The sequence below is a fragment of the Octopus bimaculoides genome, chromosome 1 (genome assembly GCF_046866305.1).
Source record: "Octopus bimaculoides isolate indiv1 chromosome 1, ASM4686630v1, whole genome shotgun sequence".
NCBI lineage: Eukaryota > Metazoa > Mollusca > Cephalopoda > Octopoda > Octopodidae > Octopus > Octopus bimaculoides.
In genome coordinates, this window is record NC_142928.1 from 54,028,188 (window position 1) to 54,055,502 (window position 27,315).

General features: G+C 34.1%; 1 protein-coding gene across 1 annotated transcript in view; it reads left to right on the forward strand.

Moving 5' to 3' along the window:
• LOC106875216 (sodium- and chloride-dependent taurine transporter) overlaps positions 1–27,315 on the forward strand; it is a 91,785-nt gene that overhangs the window by 55,981 nt on the left and 8,489 nt on the right. The window contains exons 5-11 of the mRNA XM_014923266.3: positions 2,781–2,915; positions 3,278–3,381; positions 16,747–16,871; positions 19,345–19,457; positions 22,805–22,942; positions 25,369–25,468; positions 27,082–27,182. Coding sequence (XP_014778752.1) covers positions 2,781–2,915; positions 3,278–3,381; positions 16,747–16,871; positions 19,345–19,457; positions 22,805–22,942; positions 25,369–25,468; positions 27,082–27,182 — 816 coding nt within the window. The remainder of the gene's footprint in view (positions 1–2,780; positions 2,916–3,277; positions 3,382–16,746; positions 16,872–19,344; positions 19,458–22,804; positions 22,943–25,368; positions 25,469–27,081; positions 27,183–27,315) is intronic.

Here is a 27,315-nt window from a genome sequence, read left to right on the forward strand (position 1 = left end):
CTATATATATATATATATATATATATATATATATATATATATATGGCTCTGATGATAGTATAGTATTTGTTAAGGTTGTTCAATACATTCAATCGATCGATTGACCGATTGAGTAAACAGAACTTTGAACTCACCTACAATGTATATCAGAAACAGCTGTAAGTCTACGATGCGCGAGTAAATAAATATATCAAGACCATTATTTATACCTTTTCTTATGTGTGTGTGTGTGTGTGTGTGTGTGTGTGTGTGTGTGTGTGCGTGCGTGCGTGTGTGTGTGCGCGTGTGTGCGTGCGTAGTTACTCAGAAAAACAGAGATAATGTTCTTATCCTTCCGCTCTGGTGAGATCGGTGCAGTTGGTGTTTAGTTTGATCATCTTTAGGTCAACGTTTTTGGGAAAATGTAGCTAAGAATGGAATGCCAAAAGATACTGGGATAAACGATAAGACAAAGTGATTAATGCGATATTTCAGAAGTGATAGGTAGCAGCGAGATGAGCGAGTTGAGATATATGCGTGTTAGGTGTACCTGGGGGAAGAAAGTAGGTAGACATTTAGAAAAGGCAATAGGTTGAAGAGAAAGACAAAAAACAGCGCAACCAACTGTAAGCTATTGATTGAAGTGCGTTGGCGATTGAGTCTTTGTTGAATGGCTTTATTTTAGTTATGGTCGTGGATGTTTTTGTGGAGATTATTCAGACACACCCTCGACAGCTTTTATTGAAAGATCACGGAAGAATAATAGCAAGAACTCCTGAAAGATTTAAAGTTTCACATGAAACGCTCAGTGAATGATATCTGTTTGCAATGGTTTCTATTGAAGGTTTGAATGGTAAAATGAGTGAAATATAATAAACAAAAAAACAAAATCACAAAAAAACAACAATAACAACACATGTCTAACTTTAATAAAAAAAAAAAAGGCTTACAAATGAATATTGTTTAGAATTTATTCGCAACTATCTAAAATGAACCCAGACAAATAGATTAGAAAATACAACCTTAATGCGATCGGAAAAGACAAAACTATGTTTTGTTAAAAGTTATGCGATATAAGCGTGCTCAGAAGATTAAGAAGCTATTTATGAACGATGATCTTGAAGTAAAGTTTAGCGAAATGTAGAAATAAAATAGAAAAGCAAAAACCTGGGTTAAGTATATTTAGGTCACGATCGAAAAAGACACGAAAACTGAGAAAGTTGTGTGCATTATAGATAACTTTAAAGTTATTATTAAATATATACATCTAATAATTTGTAACCATCTAATCATTAGAGTGGGGAAGAATAATTAGTAAAGACATTCTTACACGCACATAAATATTCGTTTTCAGGAGTCAGTCAGAGGTGGAGGGGCAGTGTCGTTGACTGTTGCAAATTGAGTAATCGGATGAATTTTTCGCACTTGCAGACTGTACATAGGTAGCTGATTACACAGTGTAATCAGTTCGGCCTCTCCTTTGTTCTAATATTGTCTTCGTATTTCGAGTTGTGTGTGTGTGTGTGTGTGTGTGTGTGTGTGTGTATGAGAAAGAGAGAGAGAGAGGGAGGGAGAAAGTGAAAGAGAGAAAAAGATAGAGATGATTTAGTGGATGCTTTTCCTCATACATTCTGATTGACTCAAAATAGTAAACAATTGTGAATAAAACGCATTTTTTGTTATATTTTGAAAATAATTTGTACCATTGAAACAACATTTCTTTATGCTTTTATAATTCTTTAAGAGTATTTTTATTATTAGCGAAATAATGAAGTAACAGTCTAAATGTCTGAGATTGAATTTTCGCGCCCATTAACATTTTGTTTAGAGTGTATGTTTACAATATTTATAGCTACATGATAGTTTGATTGTTCCAGGCTAACAATGTTCTTACCTTTCTGTAATTACATACTACTCATATATAATAATCTTACCAATGAGCTAACGGATAAGAACGTTATTACGCTTAATTCAGAAATAAAGGTTCCTTGTTCGATTCAAGCCTAAGCCTGAGATTATATATATATTTTAGGAGTAAGACATTTGATGAGATTGTGAGACCAAAGTGATCAAAATGTAGATGTAAATATTGGAAATATACCTTCTAAAGATGAAATTAATAGTCTTCAGACTTGTAATCTTATGAATCTAATATGTGCTTTTACCATGATGCAATGGGTTTAATTTCAAATACGTAATTTCTCATCAAATTAATTGCCAAACAGCTGCAACTCAAGAAAGGTGTAGGGCAGGATTCATAACAGACGAACTGCAGACAGGAACTTCGCTGCGGGATAGCTAGGGAGTTGGTCGACAGCAAAGTGGACTTCAAGATTGAGAAGAAATAATGTTAGCAATGAGCATTAACTGAATCTGAATTAACTAACTAATCAGAAATAACTGGCGACTTAAGCCCTGATGTACGTAAAGTAATAAACTTTTGACAAATATATTCTTGTCTCCACTAGTTTGTTGTGTATAGCTTAACAAAGCTATGAAGGTATAAATATTTTCCTAAATGAAGTAAAATTCATATTTAGGAATCTCTCAGCGTTATTCTTGACAATTTTGTATCTCCTTTTAATTAATTCTACCATATTTGACTAATAAAACAAATGTTCTTGTAAGATCTATAAAGCAGAGTCATGATCATCCTATCTTATGATAATTTCATACATGCATACGTACATACGTATGTATGTGTGTATGTATGTATATATATATATGTAGGTAGGTAGGTAGGTAGGTAGGTAGGTAAGTAGTTATATATATGTGTACATGTATTCAAATTATAATTGCAGGTGATGTACGTCACAGCAACAAGTCCGTACATATTCATGCTAATTCTTCTAATCCGAGGAAGTTTGCTGCCAGGTGCAAAGGAGGGCATCATTTTCTACTTAAAGCCCAATTTTGAACGGCTTAAGGATATTCAGGTAGAAATCTTTCTTTCATCTTTTACAAAAATATTTGACTTCTTTTCACCCTCCTCTAATTTGCTATTTTCTTTCTCTTTCTCTTTCTGTCTTCCCAATCCTCCACTGTTTCTTTCTATCTATTCCATTCTCTTTATACTCCTCTATCGATCTTCTCTCTCATCACTTCACTCAGTGTCTATCTCTTTTCTTAATCATGTCGTCTCTTCCTTTTTATCTGACTAATAACCTTAAGATGGTGGTATCTTTTGGTTATCCAAAGTCGGAGATGGCATAGCTAACTAGACCACTTGCTAACCGAACAAATGAGGTAAAGGACAGCCAAATTGTTTATTTCTTTCATTTTCGTATTTCTGTTTTAGGTGTGGGTGGATGCAGGATCGCAAATTTTCTTCTCCTACTCTATATCCCTCGGAGCCCTCACGGCATTGGGTAGCTACAATGTCTTCAGCCATAATTGTTTCAGGTAATTTATTTCTTGCCAGAGCCATCAATGTTAATTTGGTCCTGTGCATTTAATACTTCTGGTAAGTTTATTATGCACTGGACATAACATACACGAAACGTGTTTTCAGATGGTTCCAGCTTTTATTTCATCTTACAAAAGACTGCAGTTTACTTCATTTTTATTATTATTTTTTAATGTTCATTTTTGTTTCAAGTTATTCAGTCAACTTCGTAGTTCTAATTACTCTGGCTCTGATGTTATCTTCACAGAAGTTTTGTGAAAGAAGCATTTTTACACAGGCAGACATTTTTTCTTTTTTTTTTTTCGGTTGAAAAATATTGAATTTTTATATAGTATATATCGACATATTTTTACGTGCCCCATTTACTTAGCTTAATGAATGGAATATGAACGTTAAACTTTTTTCATTTATGAATGTCATTCCTATTTTATGTATATGCGTATGTGCACGCGTGAGTATGTAGTGTGTGCATGTGATCTTGCGTGTGTATGTGATCGTACGTGTTTTTGTATGTGTGTGGAAAGATAGACCAAGAACGGTTGTTGGTAGTGAATAAATGATTAAAAATTATCTTAGTAACGTGGTATCTTTGTTATTAATTACACCACTTATTTCTGAAAGACAGAACAACTTAGGAAAAACAAAATTTGTAGGCAATGAACGGCGATTTGGACCTTTCGAGCTGTTTGGCATAAACGGCAAATATATATATAACATTACATGATGCTTGCCACAAATTTTTAGAAACGGACTTTTAAATTTATTGGCTTCAATTCACTAAAAATTTCATCTGTTTATATAATTATACTATTTTGAATTTCACCTTAATTTAACAGATTGTATTGAAATATTTTGCAAAAAAAGTTTAATGATACAAAGAGGAAATGTTTTGATGGGAGACATCAGACAAATTACAATAGGATAATGCAGCAGTTAGACTTTGGTGACAGAACTCCAAAATATCTTTTCATTGAACAGGTTTCACAAAATTTCTAATAAATATAACACAGACTACATTAACATTAATAATAATATTGACAAAATATGCTCTAGTGTTTTGGTTGCGGAAAGGCAGCATTGATAAACTACAAAAATTTAAGCAATTGGAATGAATATCTAGATACACTTATGCACTTCATCACTATTTTATGACAAGTATTTTATTCCATTTACATCTCGGACGTCTCATCTATTTCAATTGGAAAATATATGAAGAAATTTGTGGTTGTTTCTACTATAGAGCATGAATGCCTGCATTATAATTAAATTCCAAAGCAAGTTCCCGCAAATCACTACAACGAGTCTGTGCGTTTAGGGTGTGAGCTGCGTTGCAATTGCGGGATCTATTTTAAAACGGGGGCCACATTTTTCATTAATGTTTTACGTAGTGTTTTTGGTACGGAAAGACTTTCAAACTTCGTATACTTATCTATTTTGTGTTATAGAACAGAAAAATATTTTTGTATTCGAATTTATTTCATGTAAAAAATTGTCTTATTTCGATAATTTCTACCAATCACTGACAAGTATTCAGTTGTTTACATTTACTCCTTTGGCTGATTAAGCGATGTAAAGCGTATTTAATCTCCATACCTTCGTTTTATTTGCTTTTTTCATTTTAAATTTGCTTTAACCCTAACCCTCACCCTAGGGTTAGGGTTAGGGTTAATTGTTTCAGAATCGTTTGTTTATGTAGTCGGCACTTAATGTACATCGGCTGAATGGACGTCAGTGATTGGTTGAAATTACAGAAATACGACAACTTTCACATGGAATAACTTATGGATTTCTTTTTTTTTTTAAGAAGACTAAGAGAAAATAGATGTTTTATATGACACATTCTACCAGTGTTCCAAGTTTCAAAGTGTTTCGTTAATGAAAAATGTGGCCCCCGTTTTAAAAAAAATCCCAATTGCGGAGTCTTTTGTGTTTTCGGTAGGGTGTAACACGTAAGAGCACAAAAATTGTTAATTTAGCCACAAATTCAATTAGTAAAATTATGCTTAGACTGAACTAGCAGTTCTACGAACGTAGTGGAGCGATTCAGATCAGACAAAAGTTATTCAGATTGATTATACAGCTCAGTAACTCGTTAGTTATTCCAAGGACATTCTGTCATATAACCTTTTAACATTGAAAGAGCTGTGTTTTCCAGTTTTATGAGTTTGTGTAGCTTAAGGCAAAACGAGGGAGTGACAATAGCAGTATAAACTTTACAACATATACATTACTTGGTGGTTCACTGGTTCTTTTGATTTCGAAAATGATTCTCATATGACACTTGTCTGGACTAGTTTTTAAGCTGAATGTTAGAGCTTTGAAATGTTCTATTTTTTAAAAAAAAAGCAAAACAAATAAATGTATTCTAAAAATTAGGGCCAATTTAAAAATAAATATTGAGTTAAATTATAAGAAATTTGAAACTGAATTGTTGTGTGTGTTGTGAAAATGAACTAGTCAATAACAAGTGCTAATACGTAAAACCATTCAAATAAAAAGATCATATCAACAGTAAACAACAAATATTAGATATATAAAATATAGTTCTAATAATACTTATTGTTGAGGGTTACTGAAATCATGCTCATCAAAAATAATTCATTTCAGCTTAATGGAAAATATTCTTAAAGATTATCTATAAGACTGAAAATCATTTGTTTTGTATAGGTATACAAAACATGAAGAACTAGTATTGAACTTTTTAGTCTCGTATAGCTTAAGAAATAAGTTCAATTAAAAAGTATAAAAATTCTTTTGCATGGCTTAGTTAGAGAAAGAAGGGTAGCATTTATCACCCTTTTCAGAGTCTCCAACACAGGTCCAGGAAAGCTATCCTCTAACTGGAACCCTGTTTCCAACTATAAGTATCCAAAGACTAGGGCTAGGTGGTGGTGTTAAACCAGGTGGTGGTGTTTGTGTTTTGAAGGCTCATATTCCAGTGGTTAGGTGCTTGATTCACGATCATAAGGCCATAGGCTCTATTTCTGGACCGGAATGGAGTAAGGAGGTGCTATTGTGTCTTGGAGTAAGCCACGTCATTTCACGCTGCTCCAGTTTACTTAGCTGAAAATGAGTTCCAATCAATAGATTGCGGGTACATCCTTCTGTATCTCCAGCTGTCACATCGCAGATGTTCCACTGAGTAAAGGATGTAAGGAACAAGAGGGTGACTATGCTTCTGACTACATAGACATCTTAAACAATTGGCGAAAGTGTTGTACAAGCTACCATGCGATATTTACTTGCAAATATCAGCTAATTTTACACACACACACATACATACACACACATCTTTTTAAGATTTGTTGTGTAAAGCCGAAACGCTGCGAGAAGATATAAAGTAATCAAAAAAAACAAAAATATTGCATTACTCTATATTTCTATATTTCGAAGCTATGACCCCTTCTTCAAGACATTTAGAAAAGCGAGGGAAGGAAAAGGTCGTTGTTCAGACGTACACACACACACGCACGCACACATACATACATACATACATATATATATATATATATATATATATATATATATATATATATATATATATATATATATATATATATATATATATATATATATACGTAGGAAAAGAGAAAGTCTGTATTTTACATATGAAAAGTGGGCTATCTTCAAGGATAACAGTGGGAATAAAATATGTGCTGCATGCCATGTACAAGTTCAGTTCATTTGGATATTCGGAGAAAAAATATACATATTATTTTGCCTGTATATTTGTGTGTGGAAGTTTATAAATTGCAGTCTGAGACAAACTCTCGACTTCAATTCTAAACACACACACACACACACACACACACACACACACACACACACACACACACACATATCCGAATATATTTGTAACAGATTGGTTGATAGAATCTTGTCCAACTATATTGCTGTGACTTTACGTATATATGAAATCTTTAGCAAAACATTTTCTTCCAGAAGAGAAACTGTGTTGAATTTAACAATTTAAAATGAATTTGAACCCGTTATCTGTACATATAAATAGATGTAATGTCCATTCCTAATAAAACAAATTATTAACAAAATTACTTTCTATTTCACCCAATTATTACCATAATTTGAATAATTTCCAAACAAAATGAAACGAAGGAAGTAAGTTCATGAATTCAAGTGCTTGTAGTAAAATTCTAGAATATTCAATAACAAAAACCAACGAAAGATTCAGCAGATTTTGTCATATTCTAATACAAAGTAAACTTTATATAATAGTTACTGTGAATTCCGGATAATGTATTCAGTTAAGATACCCTAAATCTTATGGATGGACTCATGCTTGAAATTCTAATTATGCAAATAGAAACTCTAGATTAAAATCTTTATCTATATGACATACTTAACGTACGTATATCATTGGAAAGTCAGAAGCTGCAATGGTTGTCCCGAAAAAGATCCGTTTACAGACGTTAAAAACACAGTGTACTCCAGAGCGAGACGAAACGAACTCGTCACAGAAGCGACCTTGAGAGTGACGAATTTTATTATTTTTGAATATCTAAAGAAACCTACGTAGTACATTATACAGAAAATACATATCTTAATCAAACTGTTATCCTAGATGTTAGCTCAAATTTGAAATCACGATATGAAATAGATTCTTTTTTTATTTTCATTTATTATTATTATTATTATTATTATTATTTGGTTTGTTTTCAATCACATGGTTTGGGGTTTAGTCCCACGGCGCGTACCTGTAGCAATTATCTTTAGCTTCTTTAGCCCCGGGCGACCAATACTTTCGTGGGTGAATTTAGTCAATGGAACTTGTACAGAAGCCCGTTGGGTGTATGTGTGTGCGCGCGCATGCGTGCGTAAGTGTGTGTGTGAGCGTGCGAGCGTTTTTGTTTTTTGTGTTTGTCTTTCATCACTTGACAATCGATGTTGTTTGTTTAGGTCAGCGGAACGAAACGTATAGAGTAAGAGACTTAAAATAAATAGTAGGAGTCGATTTAATCGACTAAACCGTTCAAAGCGGCGCCCCAGAATGGCCGCGATCTAATTACTGAAACAAGTAAAAGTATAACGGAATATACTCTTCATCAGTGAACGCATGGAAAATGCTGAAGATTACAAACTATAGAAGTAGATGAATTTCCTGGTCGATAAGAAATGAGAAGCAGTCAGCTTTTTGTTGACGTTTTTCTAGAGTAAATGAATATCTCTTTAATCACTTCCAGATTGTAAAGATGGGGAATCATCTCATTATTCCTTTGTTATCAAACACTCCAGTTATTTCATCAACTATAAATATATCGGAGTCTATTCAGCTTGCTTTTATATTTTGTATGTATGCGTGTGTTTGTGTGTGTGCGTGCATGCCTGTGTGTGTGTGTGTGTGTGTGTGTGTGTGTGTGTGTGTGTGTGTGTGTGTGTGTGTGTGTGTGTGTAAGTGTGTGTGTGTGTGTGTGTGTGTGTAAGTGTGTGCACGCGTGTATATGAAAATTAACATTTTTTTACTAGTTGAAACCCCATTCATGTGACATATAGTCATATACGTATGAACTTTATTTACATTTAGCGGATATTTAATATATCTAACAAAGTTACAAACACCAATTTTACTATTTTCTATTAGGTCATTGCCTCAGTGTTACATTGCAATATCGAGAGACAAAAATTCGTTGTTGTATTTGGTGTCTTTCTCCCTTTAAAATCGGAGTTTGCATTCTGCCAAGTTAGCTTTGCTGTTTATCTTTCGAGAATTGACAAAATACAAATAGTAGAGAAGTACTGAGGTTGATTTGACCATCTACACATTTTCCCATGTGATAAATTTAGGAATCGCTAATTGCAAAGAGTATTTAAAGGTGAACCTGTTGCCTGTGGGGTTGCTATGAAAATCATACTGTTGATGCTGAATGCAGAACTGTTTATTATACAGACAAATGCTTATATGGCTATATGTGAGTGTGTGCATATAGAGACTAAAACTAAGGCCGTCACTCGTAATCAATGATGGTTTGGTAGCATGTACGATGCTTTCACTAATTGTTTTAGGTGCTCGTGTGTTCGCGAGCTTCTCGACTCTCCCAGCTTTCACACAGTGAATTATACAAGTTGTAACAGCTGGAGAGAGAGAGGGGGTGGGGACATGACTGTACCAATACTGGTACTTTTTTTATTGATCTCGAAAGGATCGAAGGTGAAGCTGGAATCAATAAAATTTGAACTCAGAGAGTAGATAAGCGAAACAAATATTGCACCTCCATGGTGTCCAGTGTTCAAAATGCTTTCCATTCACTGAACGAGGTGCGTTCAAAAAGTATCTGATTTTATTTTTCCCACCAAAACTAATGCCACGTGGGTAAGATCCTTTGGGTGGAAGGTTACCCCACTCTGTCTACGCATGCGTAAAAATGTTCACACCGGTAAGCCGCGTCAGTTGCCGGCTGTTACATCTAAAGTATAGATGAATATGCGCTCGTCGGATTTTCGGGGCGAAAATTTTAACACATGCCCAGGAAAGGTGGCGTCACCTCCTACCTAAAGGATTTTGCCCACGTGGCATTAGTTTCGGCGGGAAAAAATGAAGTCAGATGCTTTTTGAACGCACCTCGTATATGTCATAAACCTAAATTTGTACTCTGTTACAAATGTCGTGTTATGGCTTCGCGTAAACCGCTTACATGTACTACGCCCAAATTGGATCAGATGTATAAATATTTTCTTCATAAATTACAATGAAATAGCCAAATAAGAATTCGAAAGCTTAAGAAATTCTCGATCGTTATCATTCGAGATGAACAAACTGTGTATATTATTATCAAATCCTTTATGTGCGTAGTTTTGTGTAAGTTGAGGGGTAGGGGGATAAGTTTGAATTATATTAAATTCAAATATCTTTGAATTTACTATGTCTATGATTGTCTTTGTGATTGCTTTATAATCTCTCATTTTTGTGAAATTTTCTAAGTTGATTGATTCCATTCGGAATCAAACATATACTGAACGCTTGAGTGTAGATATTCAGCATAATATTTAGATATATACACTCAATCACAGTTAGACATATACATGCACACGCACACTCATACACGTCGTCTAATATTCATCGGTCTATTTTCCAATCACTTTCTCTGAACCCTCACTACGTTCAGTAGAATTCGCCGAACACCCGTCATTTAGAGAAAATCTTTCTTTTATATCTCTGTATCGCTGTTTGCCATCTGTATTTGTCTGCTATGAACCTATAATAGTTCATGCTAGATATAAACGGAAGAAAAATGCGTTAGCCAAATATATATATATATATATATATATATATATATATATATATATATATATATATATATATATATATATATATATATATATATATATATATATATTATTATTATTAGTCATAAGTGTACATTACTTATTACTAACTCAAAGTAAGTATTTATTTACTTTTTAATTATATGCAATCATATCTCAGGATCCTCTTTTCCATTTTTGGAATGTATCTTTTTTTTTTTTTTTTTTGGTTAATTTTTGTTTTGTGTGTCTATTAAATTGTTCAGTTTGAGTACACAATTTCGACTCCTGTCTCCAAAAAAAGACGCCGAAGAAATTGGAGAGGAGTTAAACCAGAACGCTGAAGGAGGTAAGCAAATGGTGAGATCAAGTGTGCTATATTTTTACGGATAAATATTTTCAAAATATGGCTTCCCGTATTGAGCATAGTACTTTCTTTCAACTGCAGAAGACTGGATTTTGAAAAATAAAAGAAAATGTATAATCTGTTGAACCTTCAAGTGACCCAAGCAGTTTTTCATCTCATATTCATTTTGTCTTTATAAATGTCATCTTCGTCACCTTTGAGATTACCGCTCTATTCAGATATATATTTAATGTTGGCTTAAGATTAGTAAATCAATGTAAGATATTGAGAATTTTAATCCTACTCCAAGTCAGAGTCGGTCACACCTGAGACGTAACTATCTGAGATATTATCTAGCCATCTTTCTCTGAGCTTTTCCTATGTAGTATCATTCATACTATCAATAGTTATGTTACACTAAGTACTAAATCACTTTTCTTCTTTGAATATGTTAATATTTGAAATAAATAATTCTATTCTTCATTTGTAATCCCTTTGAATCGTGTAATATCATTTCTAGTTTTGTTCTTTCTCATCTTCCCTTAAAGACTTGATCTTAATAGAATTAGATTATTTTCAACAGTCAGAGAAAACATGAATGAAAATCGATCATCGGTACAGTACTAGTAGTTAGAATTTTAATTTAAAATAATTTTACAGTAATATTGAAATTATTATTACTGTTTTTGTTTTGTTATTTTTTGTAACAGGCAACTGTAATTATCACACGAGTGGCAGGTGCTGTTAAATAAATGGTACGCTCTTTGTGAGAACGGGCCCCAGTTTCGATTTTCAGTTGATGGAAGACCCTATCATTTCCTGATAAAATCCCTTTCTACTGTTGCAATCAAACCTCACTCATTTGTGGGCCACTTCACTTCTGAGCTAAAATCCGTTTGAATAAAATATTCTTAAACATTATGTTACGCCTAAATTACGTTTCCATGTTAAATTAGAGATTTAAAGTTACTAAATTGATAATACATTATAAAACCTATAAATCAATTTTGACAATTCAGTATGTCGACAATGTTAATTCAAAAGTGTTGATATCAGTAAACAGATACCTGTTCTAGGTAAACTACACCTGCACTTAATTTTTATTTTGGAAACATATCTAATATTTGTAATGTGTCTAGGAATTAATATAGACATTTAGTCATAAATCTCTGACTGATGATGTCATGGCATCTAAATAACAAACTCCCTAAGTATATCATCTACTTCAGCTTAAAACAACACAGATTTCAGTACATTTTCTTGTTGTAAAACATGATTTATATCAGTCACACATAATTAAATATTAAATAGATATTAAAATTATATATTAGATAACCGATATATATCTTTAAAAAGGTCAAGGATGAGGCTAGTACAGTCGTTGAATTCCTACAGCCAAGAAAGTGACGTCGAAATTGTAGTAAACAACAAATTCTTCCAAACGGGTTTTCTTTTATGAAAAGCGTCTAATTATCGATTGATGACATCTCATTTATGCATTTATTCCCCACCCCACCTACCCCAACTTTTATTGTAGAAATTATCAAACCAACAACAGATTATACATTTGGAAAGTGATGTCCAGCACGAATTTTTTGTCACACTAAGACAAAACATGATCAGAGAAAATAAACCCAAAGAAATTTTTTTAATCATTTGATTTTAAAAAAATGTAATGGACTGCTTTAATTTTTAGAAGTCATGGGTAGGGGGTTATTCTTCAAACGAATCTGAATTTAACTTTGATATTGCTATTTTCTGAAACAGCGTGAAACAGTGTTCACATGCACACGTTGTACGCAAAAAGCCGCTAAATTGAAATATCGATATATTACAATGAATGCCATTTACGTATATATTGATGTTTGTTTTTATGTTAAGTTATATATAAAACAATTTATCCTTAAACTAAAGGAGTACTCAATACTTTTTAGTAGAGTATATATTTGTTAATCTTTACAAAGAAAAGATTTGCAATAACTTCGAAATTTCGACTTTTTCTCCTCACATTTCAAATACACAGTGCTCCATAGCACATTTCATCATATCTACGTGTCACTTTTAAACCATCGGAAAATTCCGAGGTTAAAATCATTAAAGCATTGGGTTGATTTAAATAGCAAATAGGAATTTATAGCTTGACATTTTATTTCACAAAATGAACTAATGCTTAGTGACTCATCAATACTGATGTTCCTGTCAATCTCAGATGTTATACCTTGCATTAAACAATTTGACTAAGTCTTAAAGTAAAAGGTAACTTCGAAACGTTACAATTATTTTATTTATATAGTGATTTCTCTCTCATTAAACGGGTATATTATTATGCAAAGAAAAGTGCAGTATATTATATTTAAATGATTTGGATTTTCTGAGAAATATCAAACTTTGATACTGCGAATCCTGTTACTTTTGTTGATCTTCAAACACTTGGCTTTGCCAATGTTTTCAGCGAAATCAAAGTAAAAACTTGTATAGTTTCAATGCGGGAAGCACATCAAAATAGCACCTGCAAGGAATTTGATGTGAGGCTACACGTTCTTGGCAGTGGGTAGATACGACATAATGTAAGGACGTTAAAAAAATTTTTTACTGAAAAATCTCAATTTGTCTTTAAATGTCTTGAATTATATTTGTTATTGAATTAGTCATTTATTATATCAAATCCTATGATATCTAGTTCTCATTTCTGAGAACGACTGTCATTCATGGTGTGTTGATTTTATGTGTGAATATACATACATGCATGCATACATACACACACACATATACACATACATACATACATATACACATACATACATACATACATACATACATACATACATACATACATACATACATATGTGTATGTATGTGCTAAACTTCATCAAAAGACTGTCATTTAATACACTATAAGTCTTGAGATTCCTCTGGAATATATTTATGATTGTCTTTTCAATCAAACCAGACAGTAGATTCATTTTCTGTCCTAAATTTTCTGCTGGGATTCCTAAAGCAGTTTATAATTAACCGCCTTCATACAATAGGTCAATTCCTATAACTAGCATCGGACTGGCAAATAGAAAAAAAAAAGAAGAAAAAAACAAGATTAAAAACTTAAGTCCTCCTCCGAAATTTCAGATGGAAGTAATTTTTCCCTATAATTAGCGGCATCAAAATCAAATTTATCTGCATTTGTTATTTCTTAACTCCAGGTCAGCTCTAATCCAGCAGATCTGTAATCAACGGAATTCCAGTTGTGTCACCCTGACCGTTGTTTTCGTGCATAGAGTACCCTGAACTATACTACCCAATGTGTCCTTTTAAAACACTGTTGGGTGTGAGTTGAGAAATATTTAGTTACTATTTCTAGCACTTATAGTGACCACATAGAAGAGCCATCATTGGCACGTAAATTGCAATGTTGAGTTGATCTATACATGCTTATAAAATTAATTACTATAGAATGTGGGATAAATCTAGGCAGAAGAATTATCTAATACTGTAGCGAGAGACAAGCACCGAAAAGGAAATAATATAGTATTTATTTAAAATATTGGTACAAGGCCAATATGTTTGAGGGGTGGTTAAGTCGAATACATCGATCCCAGTCCTTATTTTATCGACTCCGAAAGATTGTAAAGCTAAGTCGACCTCAGTGAAATTTAAATTCAAAGCTTTATGGTTACAGCTTTGAAAATTTGTGCAGCAAGAAGTCCAGTTAAATATTTGGAAGTTGAACTCTTGTTTATGGTTCGTCGGTTTTCGGTGTATTTACTTTTTTTTTTCTTGCATGGAATCTTTTTTATGTGGAGTTGGCCAATCAAAACTGATTATCAGCCAGCCTTGTCTGTGCATCATAGATCAACTGTATCTTGTTCAGACACCGGATAATCAGCAACCACAAAGGCTAGAGGAAACTAGTTGTTTCCAGAAAATCCCTTCTCTTTAAAACAGTGGTTCTCAACCTTTTTAATATCCTGACCAGATCCAAGACCTGAGTATTTTTAGGGGCCGCACCAAAAAAAAAAAAAAAAGAGTAAAGCACAAATCAATTAAAGAAACATTTATTACGTTTATAAGAGAAGACTACCGGGTGGGGCGCGCCGAAAAGTTGCTTGAGAGCTGCATGCGACCCTGGGAGCCACGGTTGAGAAACACTGCTCAAGTCATTATAGCTATTTTTGCAATGCTTAGTATGAGGGGTTTCCAGGCAACGCTTCAACACTGGGAACGATCAGTAATCTGTATCTCGACTGCAACAAGTTTTGAAATCATCACTACTAGCTAGAATGTTTACGCAGGCACCCACTTGCGAAAAATAGATATCAACAAGTATCTAAACTTACTTTGCACACAAATAAGTAATTTTTCTATCCAGTACTGAAACTTTGCCACAAAGACACATGCACTTTTACATAATTCTAACAATTTAACCCAAACATTCTTACTCACAACAAATATTACATATATACCACAGACATAAACACCCCTAAAACTCAAGTTTTAGGGGGTGGTGAAGTAACATGACATACTAAATTTTACCTATAATAGTAATTATATTCTACATGATAAAACTAGTAATTGTTATCAAAATAAAATGAGGTCTCCTCAAGCGCAGGGAAGTCATTAACTTGCAATATATAAAGTAAATCTACAACTTTTGTCTTCATTAATTTTCTATCGTTTCACTCTTAAAAGCTTTTACAACTTGTCTATCATTCATATTAAGTTAGTTTAGTCGTGATACCTCACTCGCCACTTAGGTGAGCGCTATGCATACCAACTATTTAAAAGGGGCTGCTACAAAAAAAAATGGGTAAGAACCATTGCTATAGACTTTTATTTGCCAGAAGTACATTTTATCTGTTCATTTTTCATTAACATTTGCTCTGAATAATCTCTCTGGCTTGGTAGTGACCCAGTAGAATTTTTGTAATCATGAACAAAACAAATACCTTGGGAAGTAATTAAAAGTGTGTTAAAAATGTTGAAGGAAGCTAAAGTTTTATGGTTCAAAACTTGGATAGATTTCTAGTAACATATATTATTTAAAAAATTGTAATTATTTCTACTTTGAATTACAGTTAATGAGCAAGACACTATTTTTCACGTTGCTCCAGTTCACTTGGCTAAAGAAATGTATCGCGATGTCACTAGTGTCAAGCTGTATCGGCCTTTGCCTTTCCCTTGGATAACATCGGTGGTGTAGAGAGGAGAGACCGGTACGCATAGGCGACTGCTGGTCTTCCATAAAAAAACCTTGCCCGGACTTGTGCCTAGGAGGGTAACTTTCTAGGTGCAATCCTATGGTCATTAACAAGGACACCTAAGGCAGAGATCGCAAATCTAAATAGTTTGGAGTATCATTTCTTTTAGTTCCATGTTCAAATTCTACCGGAGTGGACGGTACCTTTCATCCTTCCGAAAGCGATAAAATGAACTCCAGCAATCTATTGTGGATCGATGTGATCAACAGTTATCAACTCTCCGTATACATTCAGGAAATCTGCCATACAGCTGACAAATCTATCGTTTCATCTGGCTTCCAGAACGGTTTATTATTGAAACAATTAGAAGTAAAACCTAGTATACTATTGCATTCTCACGCGCTAACACACACGCACACATACACACACACACGCACACACACACACACACACACACACACATACACACACACACCGACAGTGAGATTAAATGTGTTTTTCTTTTGCTTTTGTTGTCTTTAGAAGATCTTCCATTAGTTTCATGAAAATTTTCTTTTAATTTTTAGGGACAGTATTATATTTTCCATAACCAACAGTGGAACAAGTTTGTTAGCAGGTTTTATAACTTTCCCAGTCTTGGGCTATATGGCTAACAAAATGAATAAGACAATAGATGATGTCGCTGAATCCGGTATGATACTCTTCTTATCTCTTTCAATTATTATTATTTTTCCTTCGTAGCACAGTGTAGGTAAAAATGCACCGGAGTCTTTAGTCAAGTCACAACAAGGACCTCAAACAGATATTATTATTATTATTATTATTATTATTATTATTATTATTATTATTATTATTATTATTATTACTATTACTATTACTAATATTATTATTATTATTATTACTATTATTATTACTATTACTATTACTATCATCATCATCATCATCATCATCATCATCATCATCATCATCATTATTATTATTATTATTATTATTATTATTATTATTATTACTATTACTATTACTATTATTATTATTATTATTATTATTATTATTATTATTATTATTATTATTATTGTTGTTGTTGTTGTTGTTGTTGTGGCGGGCTGGCAGAATCGTTAGTACGCCGGGAGAAATGCTAAGCGATACTTCGTCTGCCGCTACGTTCTGAGTTCAAATTCTGCCGAAGTCGACTTTGCATTTCATCCTCTCGGGGCCGATTAAATAAGTACCGGTTACGCACTGGGGTCGATGTAATCGACTTAATTCCTTCGCCCAAATTTAAAGTCTTGTGCTTCCAGTAGAAAGAATTATTATTATTATTATTATTGTTGTTATTACTACTATTGTTGTTGTTGTTGTTGTTGCTGTTTAAAAGGCGGCGAGCTGGTGGAATCGTTGGCACGTCGGGCAAAATGAATAGCGGCATTTCGTCCGTCTTTATTTTCTGAGTTCAAATTCCGCTGAGGCCGACTTTACCTTTCATCATTTCGGGGTGGATAAATTAAATACCAATGAAACGCTGGGGTCGATGTGCCTTTAATAGAAAGGATTATTATTGTTATTATTATTGTTATCGAGAGAGAGAGAGAGAGAGAGCAATTCATGCCATCAAAGTGACACTGGGGTGAAATATACGAAACAGTATACCCATCATGACTACCCGTTTGATAAGGTTTATGTGTTGTTTATCTTATATGAGATCACAATATCGCGCGCATATGGTTGTGATGCATTTCCTGGTGTACCCTTATCAGACGGGTAGTCATGATGGGTATACCGGGCTTCGTATATTTGCAACCCAAACTAATCATTCCATATACTAAATTTAACAACAATACTATTCCATAATTCCTTGTGATTCAAAAGAAGTCATAGACACCAGTCTTCATGTTGATGCCAACACAAGGAAATTCCGTCAGCGCAGATAATGCCATCACATCTATGTGTATTCTTTTTCTCGTGCTTCTACCAGTATGAAAAGGAACGTATCATCTTTTAACCCATGCATGTTCCTTCTTCTATCTAAGTAATCTTCCTTCTCTCACCTGTGTAATATACCCAGCCATCTATTTTCCTCTGTGTCGATTCATTCTTCTGTCACCTCAGTATAGCGGCATTTCGTCCGTCTTTATTTTCTGAGTTCAAATTCCGCTGAGGCCGACTTTACCTTTCATCATTTCGGGGTGGATAAATTAAATACCAATGAAACGCTGGGGTCGATGTGCCTTTAATAGAAAGGATTATTATTGTTATTATTATTGTTATCGAGAGAGAGAGAGAGAGAGAGAGAGAGCACTGTAGTCACTGTCTATCTCCCTTACGTCAACTTAGTCACTTTTCTAGTCATTTATCTTCCTTCTTTCACCTAAGTCATCTATAGTCATCTATCTTCCGTTACTTAAAACGTAAATGGATCCTCCGCTCGTTTCGACGATGAGTTTTTCAATTGTTTGTTCAATTGGGCTACCTACTTATTGAACAATAGAGTAAATGGTTTGGTATGTCACAGATACTATAACTCTTAATGTAATTCTGAAGTAGAATTCATATGACACAGCATGTGACAAAGCTGAACCTTTACACTGCCGATACAGTTCACTCAACACTTGTCCTTGTTTCTGTTAGCCCAGTTTTACTCACAAGGCTTGGGTCAACCCAAAATCCACAGAGAGATCAACTCGGTAATGACTATCTCTTTGTTCAAACATTTCCCTTCTGTCACCTAAATCATCTATCTGACTTCTTTCTACTAGCGGTTTGTTGTTTTCAATTGTAAAGCTTACAATCATGCAAGCCAAAGTTAGAGATTGTTCTTTTTAGGACTGAAACTTCTTCCATGTAGATATAGATGATGAAGCTGTGAGGATAATGCAGAAAAGGCAATGACTGATAAATGTCGGCAATAACGTTGCTGACAAGGATGACTATCAATGATGATGATTAAAACAAAATACAATAAAATTCCTGCTCTCAACATTACTAAGATTTCGAATTTTCAGTCGAATTAAGAAATTTTCCTTAGGTCATTCAAAATATGTGCAACCCAGATTTTAGCACCATTTTTCTAGCAGCAGCATCGACCTTAATCTAATCTGTTCTACAATCTTTAAAAAGCTGTCTCGTCCACCTGATAAATATATCACGATATTTCATATTTTAACCAGGTCCCGGTATGGCATTTATTGCTTACCCTCAAGCCGTAGCTACCATGCCAGGAGCTCCGTTTTGGTCCATCCTCTTTTTCCTCATGTTGATTTTACTCGGAATGGACAGTCAGGTAAAATTTTATCTTCTTTTAACTAAAGTACAATCCATAATTTGCTAAAAAGTTTTCTGGCACAGAAGTATAATTTATTTATTTTAATGTCTATCTTATATAATGTATTTTGATAGCAATGAGTCAATCACTTGTTCAATGCATTTTCAACGGCAAGCGTGACAAGGGCACAAGACACCTTTAAACCTTTTCAGTCTAACTAGTAGAAATTTAGACACTAAATTAAATTATCACAGGTAAACTAATGGCATTCAATTACAAGATGATATTTGCTTTTGATATTCAACATGAATCGCTAAGATTCATGTTGGCGACGTTCTGTACATAGTGCAAATTAGTTCAACCGTGTAAAGTTGGTATGTCTGTTTTGATGTGTATTTCTAACTGTGCATGTGAGAAAGAGAAAGACAGTGAGAGAGAAGGGGAGGAGAAAAGTGTGATTATATATGCACACATACACATGCCTGCTGGTACTGTTGCTTTTTGTTGCGTGGGTCCAGATCAGCTGTGATCTAGGAGATCTACGCCACGCAAATAATTGGCTGATCAATTAGGCGCGATTTAATAAATGTATACTATGCATCCTCTTTATGAGAGCCATAATGTACACTCCGTTACGAAGTGCTTTATCAAATGAGACACAATTCTGCATGCGGGACATGTGCTCTTCCAACTATCAAGTTTATATCTGTATTCCTGCAGATTCTGGTGGCGAGCACATCGGAGGTGGCTGATATGAACTCGTTTCAAATGCAAAGGTTGCTCTAAATGTATTTGTTAATAGTTCAACATGGTGGACTAGCATGAGGTGTGTTGTGTGTGCAGACCACGTAGAGTGTCCACTTTATATACCTGTGTTTGCTGTAGTCGAAGTACGCTGCTGATTCTATGCATCCCAGTACAGTGTTTGTAGCTAATGAGACGATGGCGCCGTAATTTTTGTTTGCATGTGTTATTTATTTGTCTGAGTGAGAGATGTAGTCATTCTTCTTGTTAAACTTCATGTCAAGCTTAAGCGAACAGACGTATGACCAAATGTATTCCAGCCATGACCATACCGTCTTTATCCTTTACGTATAGAACCTAGGGTCACTTAATCAAAAATGTTCTTTTCTAAGATGGGAGGGTGTGGATTTTCTAAGATGGAAGGCAGATTTTACCGCTATTTCTAATAAACCGATACATCACGTACAGAATCTCTCTTTAGGAGAGTATATTAATATTCTGGTATTTTGTAGATTTTGGGGATGTTTAAAGATAATTTCATGTTATGAACAGGGACTGAGAGGTTTGAGAAGGTTTGCTACAGTTAACTGTGCCTCTCAAATATTTAGATGTCTTTTTTTGTAGGGGGGATTTATTTTTAGTGTTTTTATTTCGTTGAGTAAATAGATTTTCTATGGATGTGATCTGCGTGTCTTGAGGAGTATGTTATTTGTAGTTTATTGTAGTTATAAGGTGGAGGCCCAATGGCCCAGTGGTTAGGGCAGCGGTCATAGGATCGCGGTTTCGATTCCCAGACCGGGCCTTGTGAGTGTTTATTGAGCGAAAACACCTAAAGCTCCACGAGGCTCCGGCAGGGGATGGTGGCGAACCCTGCTGTATTCTTCCACCACAACTTTCTCTCACTCTTACTTCATGTTTCTGTTGTGCCTGTAATTCAGAGGGTCAGCCTTGTCACACTGTGTCACGCTGAATATCCCCGAGAACTACGTTAAGGGTACACTTGTCTGTGGAGTGCTCAACCACTTACACGTTAATTTCACGAGCAGGCTGTTCCGTTGATCGGATCAACTGGAACCCTCGACGTCGTAAGCGACGGAGTGCCAACAAAAGTAGTCATAAGGTTGAGATAGATCTAATACAATCTATGATGGATCTAGTGCATTGTCTGTTATTGTTTTGTTTTTTGTTTTTTAGCTAAATGTAGTACATGCGGCGTTTTAATTTATTTGCTATATTCCATTTGTGCTATGAATGTTTTAGGTAACCCCCACTATTTTTGTCTTCTGTGTGAGGCATATTTTTTGGTTCTCTGGTACTACTGGTAAAAAGAAAGCTGGTGGGCTTGGCTGTTATTTTAAGTTTCTAAGTGATTGGTGCTTCAATTAGTTGTGCAGCTGTATTTGTAGAATTGTGGGTAGATGTCAATGTGTGTTATCTGCGTATTAGATTGTGTGTATATTTTGAAGAAGTGTCAAGAGGCCATGTAGGTATAGATTAAAAAGAGTCGAGCAGAAGGCGGATCCTTGGTGGACTCCATTTGGGAAATTTCAAATTCAGAATGTGTTGTTTTGGTTTTATGACTTGAGAGATAGCCAATTCAAAGGAAGAATAAATTATTAGCAACAGAAGCAGTATGAATACTAGAAGATAATCTTTATCTCTAATTTAACGTGGCAGCTGAACACAGATTACAGTGTTATTTATCTTGAAAGGACCTCTAAATGAGGGTGATTTTATGCACCATGAGTCAATATGAGAGGTCCTTTCAAGGTAAATAATCCGGTATTCTGTATTCTAACACAACTTTTACGTTAAGTTGAAAAATAGATTGTTTTGATGTAAGGACGATGAAAAGTGTAACGTTTCAAGCAGAATCCTTTGTCCAAGAAAAGTGTTTTCTTACGGTTCCCGAGAGATAGTTCCTCGCTTGCATTTCGTGTTGTTTCTTAAAATATTAAATATTTTGTGTATAAGAGGCGGATAGAGACGAAAGTTTTATGGATGTTAGTGGTAGTTAGAAAGATGCATATGGAGATGAAGTCGTCATGTATCTCCTTTGTAAAGTTTCTGAATGGTGCGTTGGTTGACTGTAGGGTACTTGTAGGGATTTAGAATTTTAACCAACTTCTATATCCTAGGGATTTTATAGCGATGATACAAGTAGTTGTCTGCATCTATTCTTATAAACACTTATTGAACGACTGCATAGAGACTTGTACAGCAAGCATTTGTATACATGAGTATGTTTGCTTCTAAATTTAAGTTGTTTATAGTTGCGAAAGAATTTATCAAAAGAATTTCATTACTAAGTGTAATAAAACTCAATACTGTTTATTTCAAAATATGAAAAGCGGACGATGATGGACAGTGTGATAATCCGGTATAGTTTCCAACAAATATTATTTTTGAAAATAGTAAATAAATTTCGTAGCAGTATAAAAAGTTTTATTTTTGTCGATGCAGAACACCACTAGTTTCCTTTGATTCTGTTTTTATTTACTGAAAATAGGTCAACATGGAAGGTACATTTCTTTAAAGACGAGACACTTTTTCATGTTTTAAAACAAAACACTAAAATATTGGTTTATATGTGTTATATAGTTTTTGCTTTTTGTTTTTAGTTCGTTGGAGTTGAAGCTGTGGTAACTCTTATTGTGGACCAGTTTCCCAAACAACTACGTCGAGGCTATCGCAAAGAAATATTCACTGGTTGTGTGTGCATAGCGTCCTTTTTATTCGGATTGCCGATGTGTATGAATGTAAGTATATTATCAGAAAAAAGATCTTTTGACATTTTTATATCAACTTTACTTATTTATCTATTTCTAAAGGAGAAACAAAAAATTCTGGTATTCATTGTTCTGGAATGAACTATTTCAAAATTCAGAAGAGAAAGAACTACACACACTGGTAATGAAAACTAGATAGTCAACTTAAATCGCCTGGCGCTGAGCTCAATTCGACTAAGAAAAGAGTATATTTAAAAATAACTAGAAATTTGTAGAGACTGCTTCAGAGATGTTATCAGTTCTTAATATACTGCTTCGTTTCGTTAATTAATGTAACAAATACAACCTTCTGCTTGATTAAACTTTCTTATCCGTATACAATATTATATTTAATATTTGCATTATTGTCTGTACAAAACAATATATACACAGTTTGTTTTGGGAAGATATACGCATTAGCTTGTGAAGTGATACGCAACATGGATAACCTCTGTATCTATCTCCGTGCTTACCATATTAATGAAAAGAAAATCACTATATTGATGTATAATAATGTGCGCAAATAGGTGTCAACAATTATAATTACTGATGGAAATTACCAAGAGAAGCTAAACACATAAAAGCTAACAGTCAAGTTAGTGAGGAATGTAGCGAGGAAAAAAATCTAATTTATAATACTTATGCGATGAGGAGAAAACATTAGCTCAATAATTAATATTATTCACTTCACTCAATCCTTCCTTCCTAAAAGTCTAATTGTCTAGGCTTTTGAAAAATGATTGAGGGAAGTCCACACCTTCCCAGCAGGTATCAACATGTATGAGGTTCTACGAAGACTATATTTCTTTAAATATCCAAACATTTTCTTAAATCTCTTTATATAGATTGTGGAATTTTTTGACTTGTTGAGTCTGGGAAAGAGGCATAATCTTTGGAGGCTCTCCGGAGCCGGTGATCCTGATGCTATCAATGTTCTTTTTAAATCTGAAGGGAGAATATCCCACTGAACAAAAGTTCTGGAGAGAAAGGACTGGGAATAATTATTAGTGCTAGATCGAGGGTTTGGGTGCACCAAGAGTGACGAACGATGAGAAGCTGAATAAATTGGGGTGTCTGAGTGGAGGAGGCACGATATCAGCTAGCTCTGATGAACACAAGCCATTGTAGTAACGAGAAAACGGACAGAGAAGAAATAGCACGCTTGTAAGCCTGTGGCTGGATCATGTCTGCAAGTGGTTGAAAACAAACTAAAAAAATGGCTTTCTTTGGATGCCATCCAAGATGTTTGAGTGCCGAGTAGTAGCAACACTGTTCTAGATGTAAGAGCAATATTCCACTGTGGGCTTCACTTAAGCCTGGTAGAATGTCAGCAGCTTTTGGAGCCTGAAATACTTTTGGGTCATGAAGTGAATAGCCAGCCTTAGAAATGTCGTCCTAGCTATGCTAAGTTTATGCTTTCACCGGGAGAGAGCCTCGGTGACAGTAGGACCAAGTTTTTGGAACGACTGTGAAGGTCCTAGCTGAGTGAGGTTCATGTTTAGTGGGGGGGCGTGGTGCGATGCTGTTTTCTTGATATGAATAGTGCTTGAGGGTTTGTTTTTTCTGTTCAAAGAAACCCGCTGAAGGATTCTCTCAATGTCTTTGTGTATGGAATTAATACCGAATTGGCATGTAGTGTCTAGGCTGTGTGGATGATGCATGGTTGGGAAAAGTTAGAAAATTGCGAAGAATCACATTAATGCAAGTTTTTACTTTAATTCTATGAAATGCATTTAATTGCTACCTGGATTATATACAGAATATACATACACGTGCTGAGCATACACAGATGCACACATATAATGATATGTTCTCTTAAATAAACCTGTCATTGATTATATATATATAATATTAGGGATAAAATCCAGAATTACAGGTAAAAACTCAATTAAAATCAATTTATTAAAAATTAAAATTAAATTAAGTTTCATCGATGAGTTCATGAACCTTGGTTCTTTTCCCTAAAACTATATATATATATATATATATATATATATATATATATATATATATATATATATATATATTACATTATATTATATTATATATCAGGTATTCAACTATATTGCATTGTGATTGTCTTGATAATTATTTAAAATATATATATTCGCGTTTTTGTTGGGTTCCCCTGGCCCTTTATTAAGTGTTTTTCGTTAGTATCACTAAGTTGTTGGTGTATGGTGAAAGGCTTTGCCATAATAGTATCTAATACTATTACAAAATATAACAAGCGTGAATGTGGCAATATGAGCATAGTTGGAATAGAGATCTTGATTCTACCACAACACAACTCCTTCAGATAAACTAGAACATTTCTAAAATCATTATTGTTTTATTTGATATGTGTATATTTTATGTTCTATCTAATACACGTACAAATTATTAAAAAAAATTTTCTTTAATATTTTCGCCTTCAGGGAGGGATGTATGTGTTCCAGATATTTGACTTTTATGCTGCGAGTCGTATAATCCTTCTTGTTGGAGGATTGGAATGTATAGCAATAGCTTGGATTTATGGTAAGTAATGTCAAAGCTAAATTCTCTTGTGATGCTCAGTTCCTATTCTGAGAGATAAAAAAAAATAATAATTCCACTCTTAATGTATTAGTCAATTCAAAGGTATGATTGAAGACACTTGCCCAAGGTGTCGTTCAGTAAGAAACAAATTTATTTCACAACACCATTATTATTGCATCTATTTATGCAACATTTTCACAAAATAGAGGAGCCTGCTTCAAAATATTATATATTTTCCTCTGAATTCTCAATTTTCTAAAAATGTGTACGTCACCGTTCCAAAAACGAATTGAGTTCTTTTGTGTATTTTATTCAATGTAATTCTTGTATTTTATTGAATGTAATTCTTGTTTAATATTTAGTTCGCTCCTCCAATCTTTCACGGATGTAAGATTCTATGGAAATAGGAAGAATAGTTATTCTGTCGTCATAGAAGAATACTTATACTTAAATAAGTAGAGCATAACTTGGCTCTGAATCACGGCTACTGTCTATATTATTACGTTCTCTCCTCTATACGTAGTTCTTTGTTTTGTTCTTATTAATTGAAAGCCATAATCAATGACGCGACGACATACTATAGAAATGAACCACAGTAATCACTCGACTATCGCAGGTGTTACGTTCCAAAAACCCCGCGATAGGTGAAAATCCGCGAAGTAGAAACAGTATTGTACTGCATTGTTTTTATTATTTTTATAATTTGTACATATTTTATTATAAATGCAAAACAACACCACAGAGGAATCGACATAAGCTTAAATAATAAACCGTGATAGGAAGGTAGCGAGCTGGCACGCCGGGCGGAACGCTTAGCGGTATTTCGTCTGTCTTTACGTTCTGAGTTCAAATTCCGCTGAGGTTGACTTTTCCTTTCACTCTTTCAGGGTCGATAAATTAAGTACCAGTTGCATACTTGGACCGATCTTATTGACTGCCTCCCCTCCCTCAAAATTTCGGGCCTTGTGCCTAAAGCAGAAAAGAATAAACCGCGATATGGCGAATGATTACTATATTGACGAACTAAACTAGTAGCCCAGTTTTCATTGGACGAGAGTGTTATCCAATATTTAAAAAAAACTATGAACTGAGTTCAAATCCTGCCGGGCCAATTTAGCCTTTCATCTTTCCGAGATCATAAATAAAGCACTAGTCAATTTAGTTGACTCTATTCATCTTAGCTGATTAGAGGTATTGTACTTATGTTAAAATTCAATACCTTACAAAATACTGTAAAAATTTTAGTATTAATCGTTCATGACAGAAAAAGATTAGTGAATGTTCAAGATTAGACTTACTAGATCTATTTCTTTACAGATAGGCTAAAATTTTTATACGGGATTATACAATCCAATGAGTGCCTTCCTATTTAAGACATTCGTGGTATATGACAGCGACTTGGCTGCTATTTCTAGCCTTTTGAGTGACTGCACTGAACTTCTCTCGTTTGCTCCCGTGATAGAATGTAGTCTGCAGGTAATAATCAAGTTGATATGAAACCTTACTAAAATTTTACCTTTAATACACTAAAAACTGAAAACCATTCTCTCGAGAATATATTCAATATACTCAGTTCTAAATAGCTACTTACCCGATTTTGATTAATTTTTCAGGTGTTAATCGATTTTATGACAATATTGAAATGATGATAGGATTCAGAATAGGACCATTCATGAAATTCAGTTGGTTGATAACATCTCCAGCGTTTTGTTTAGTAAGTTCATTTTGTTTTCAAAAGTTGTTGCAAAAGAATGTAAAACTTTCTGGAAATGTACGTTGAATTATTATTATTATTATTATTATTATTATTATTGTTGTTGTTGTTGTTGTTGTTGTTGTTGTTGTTT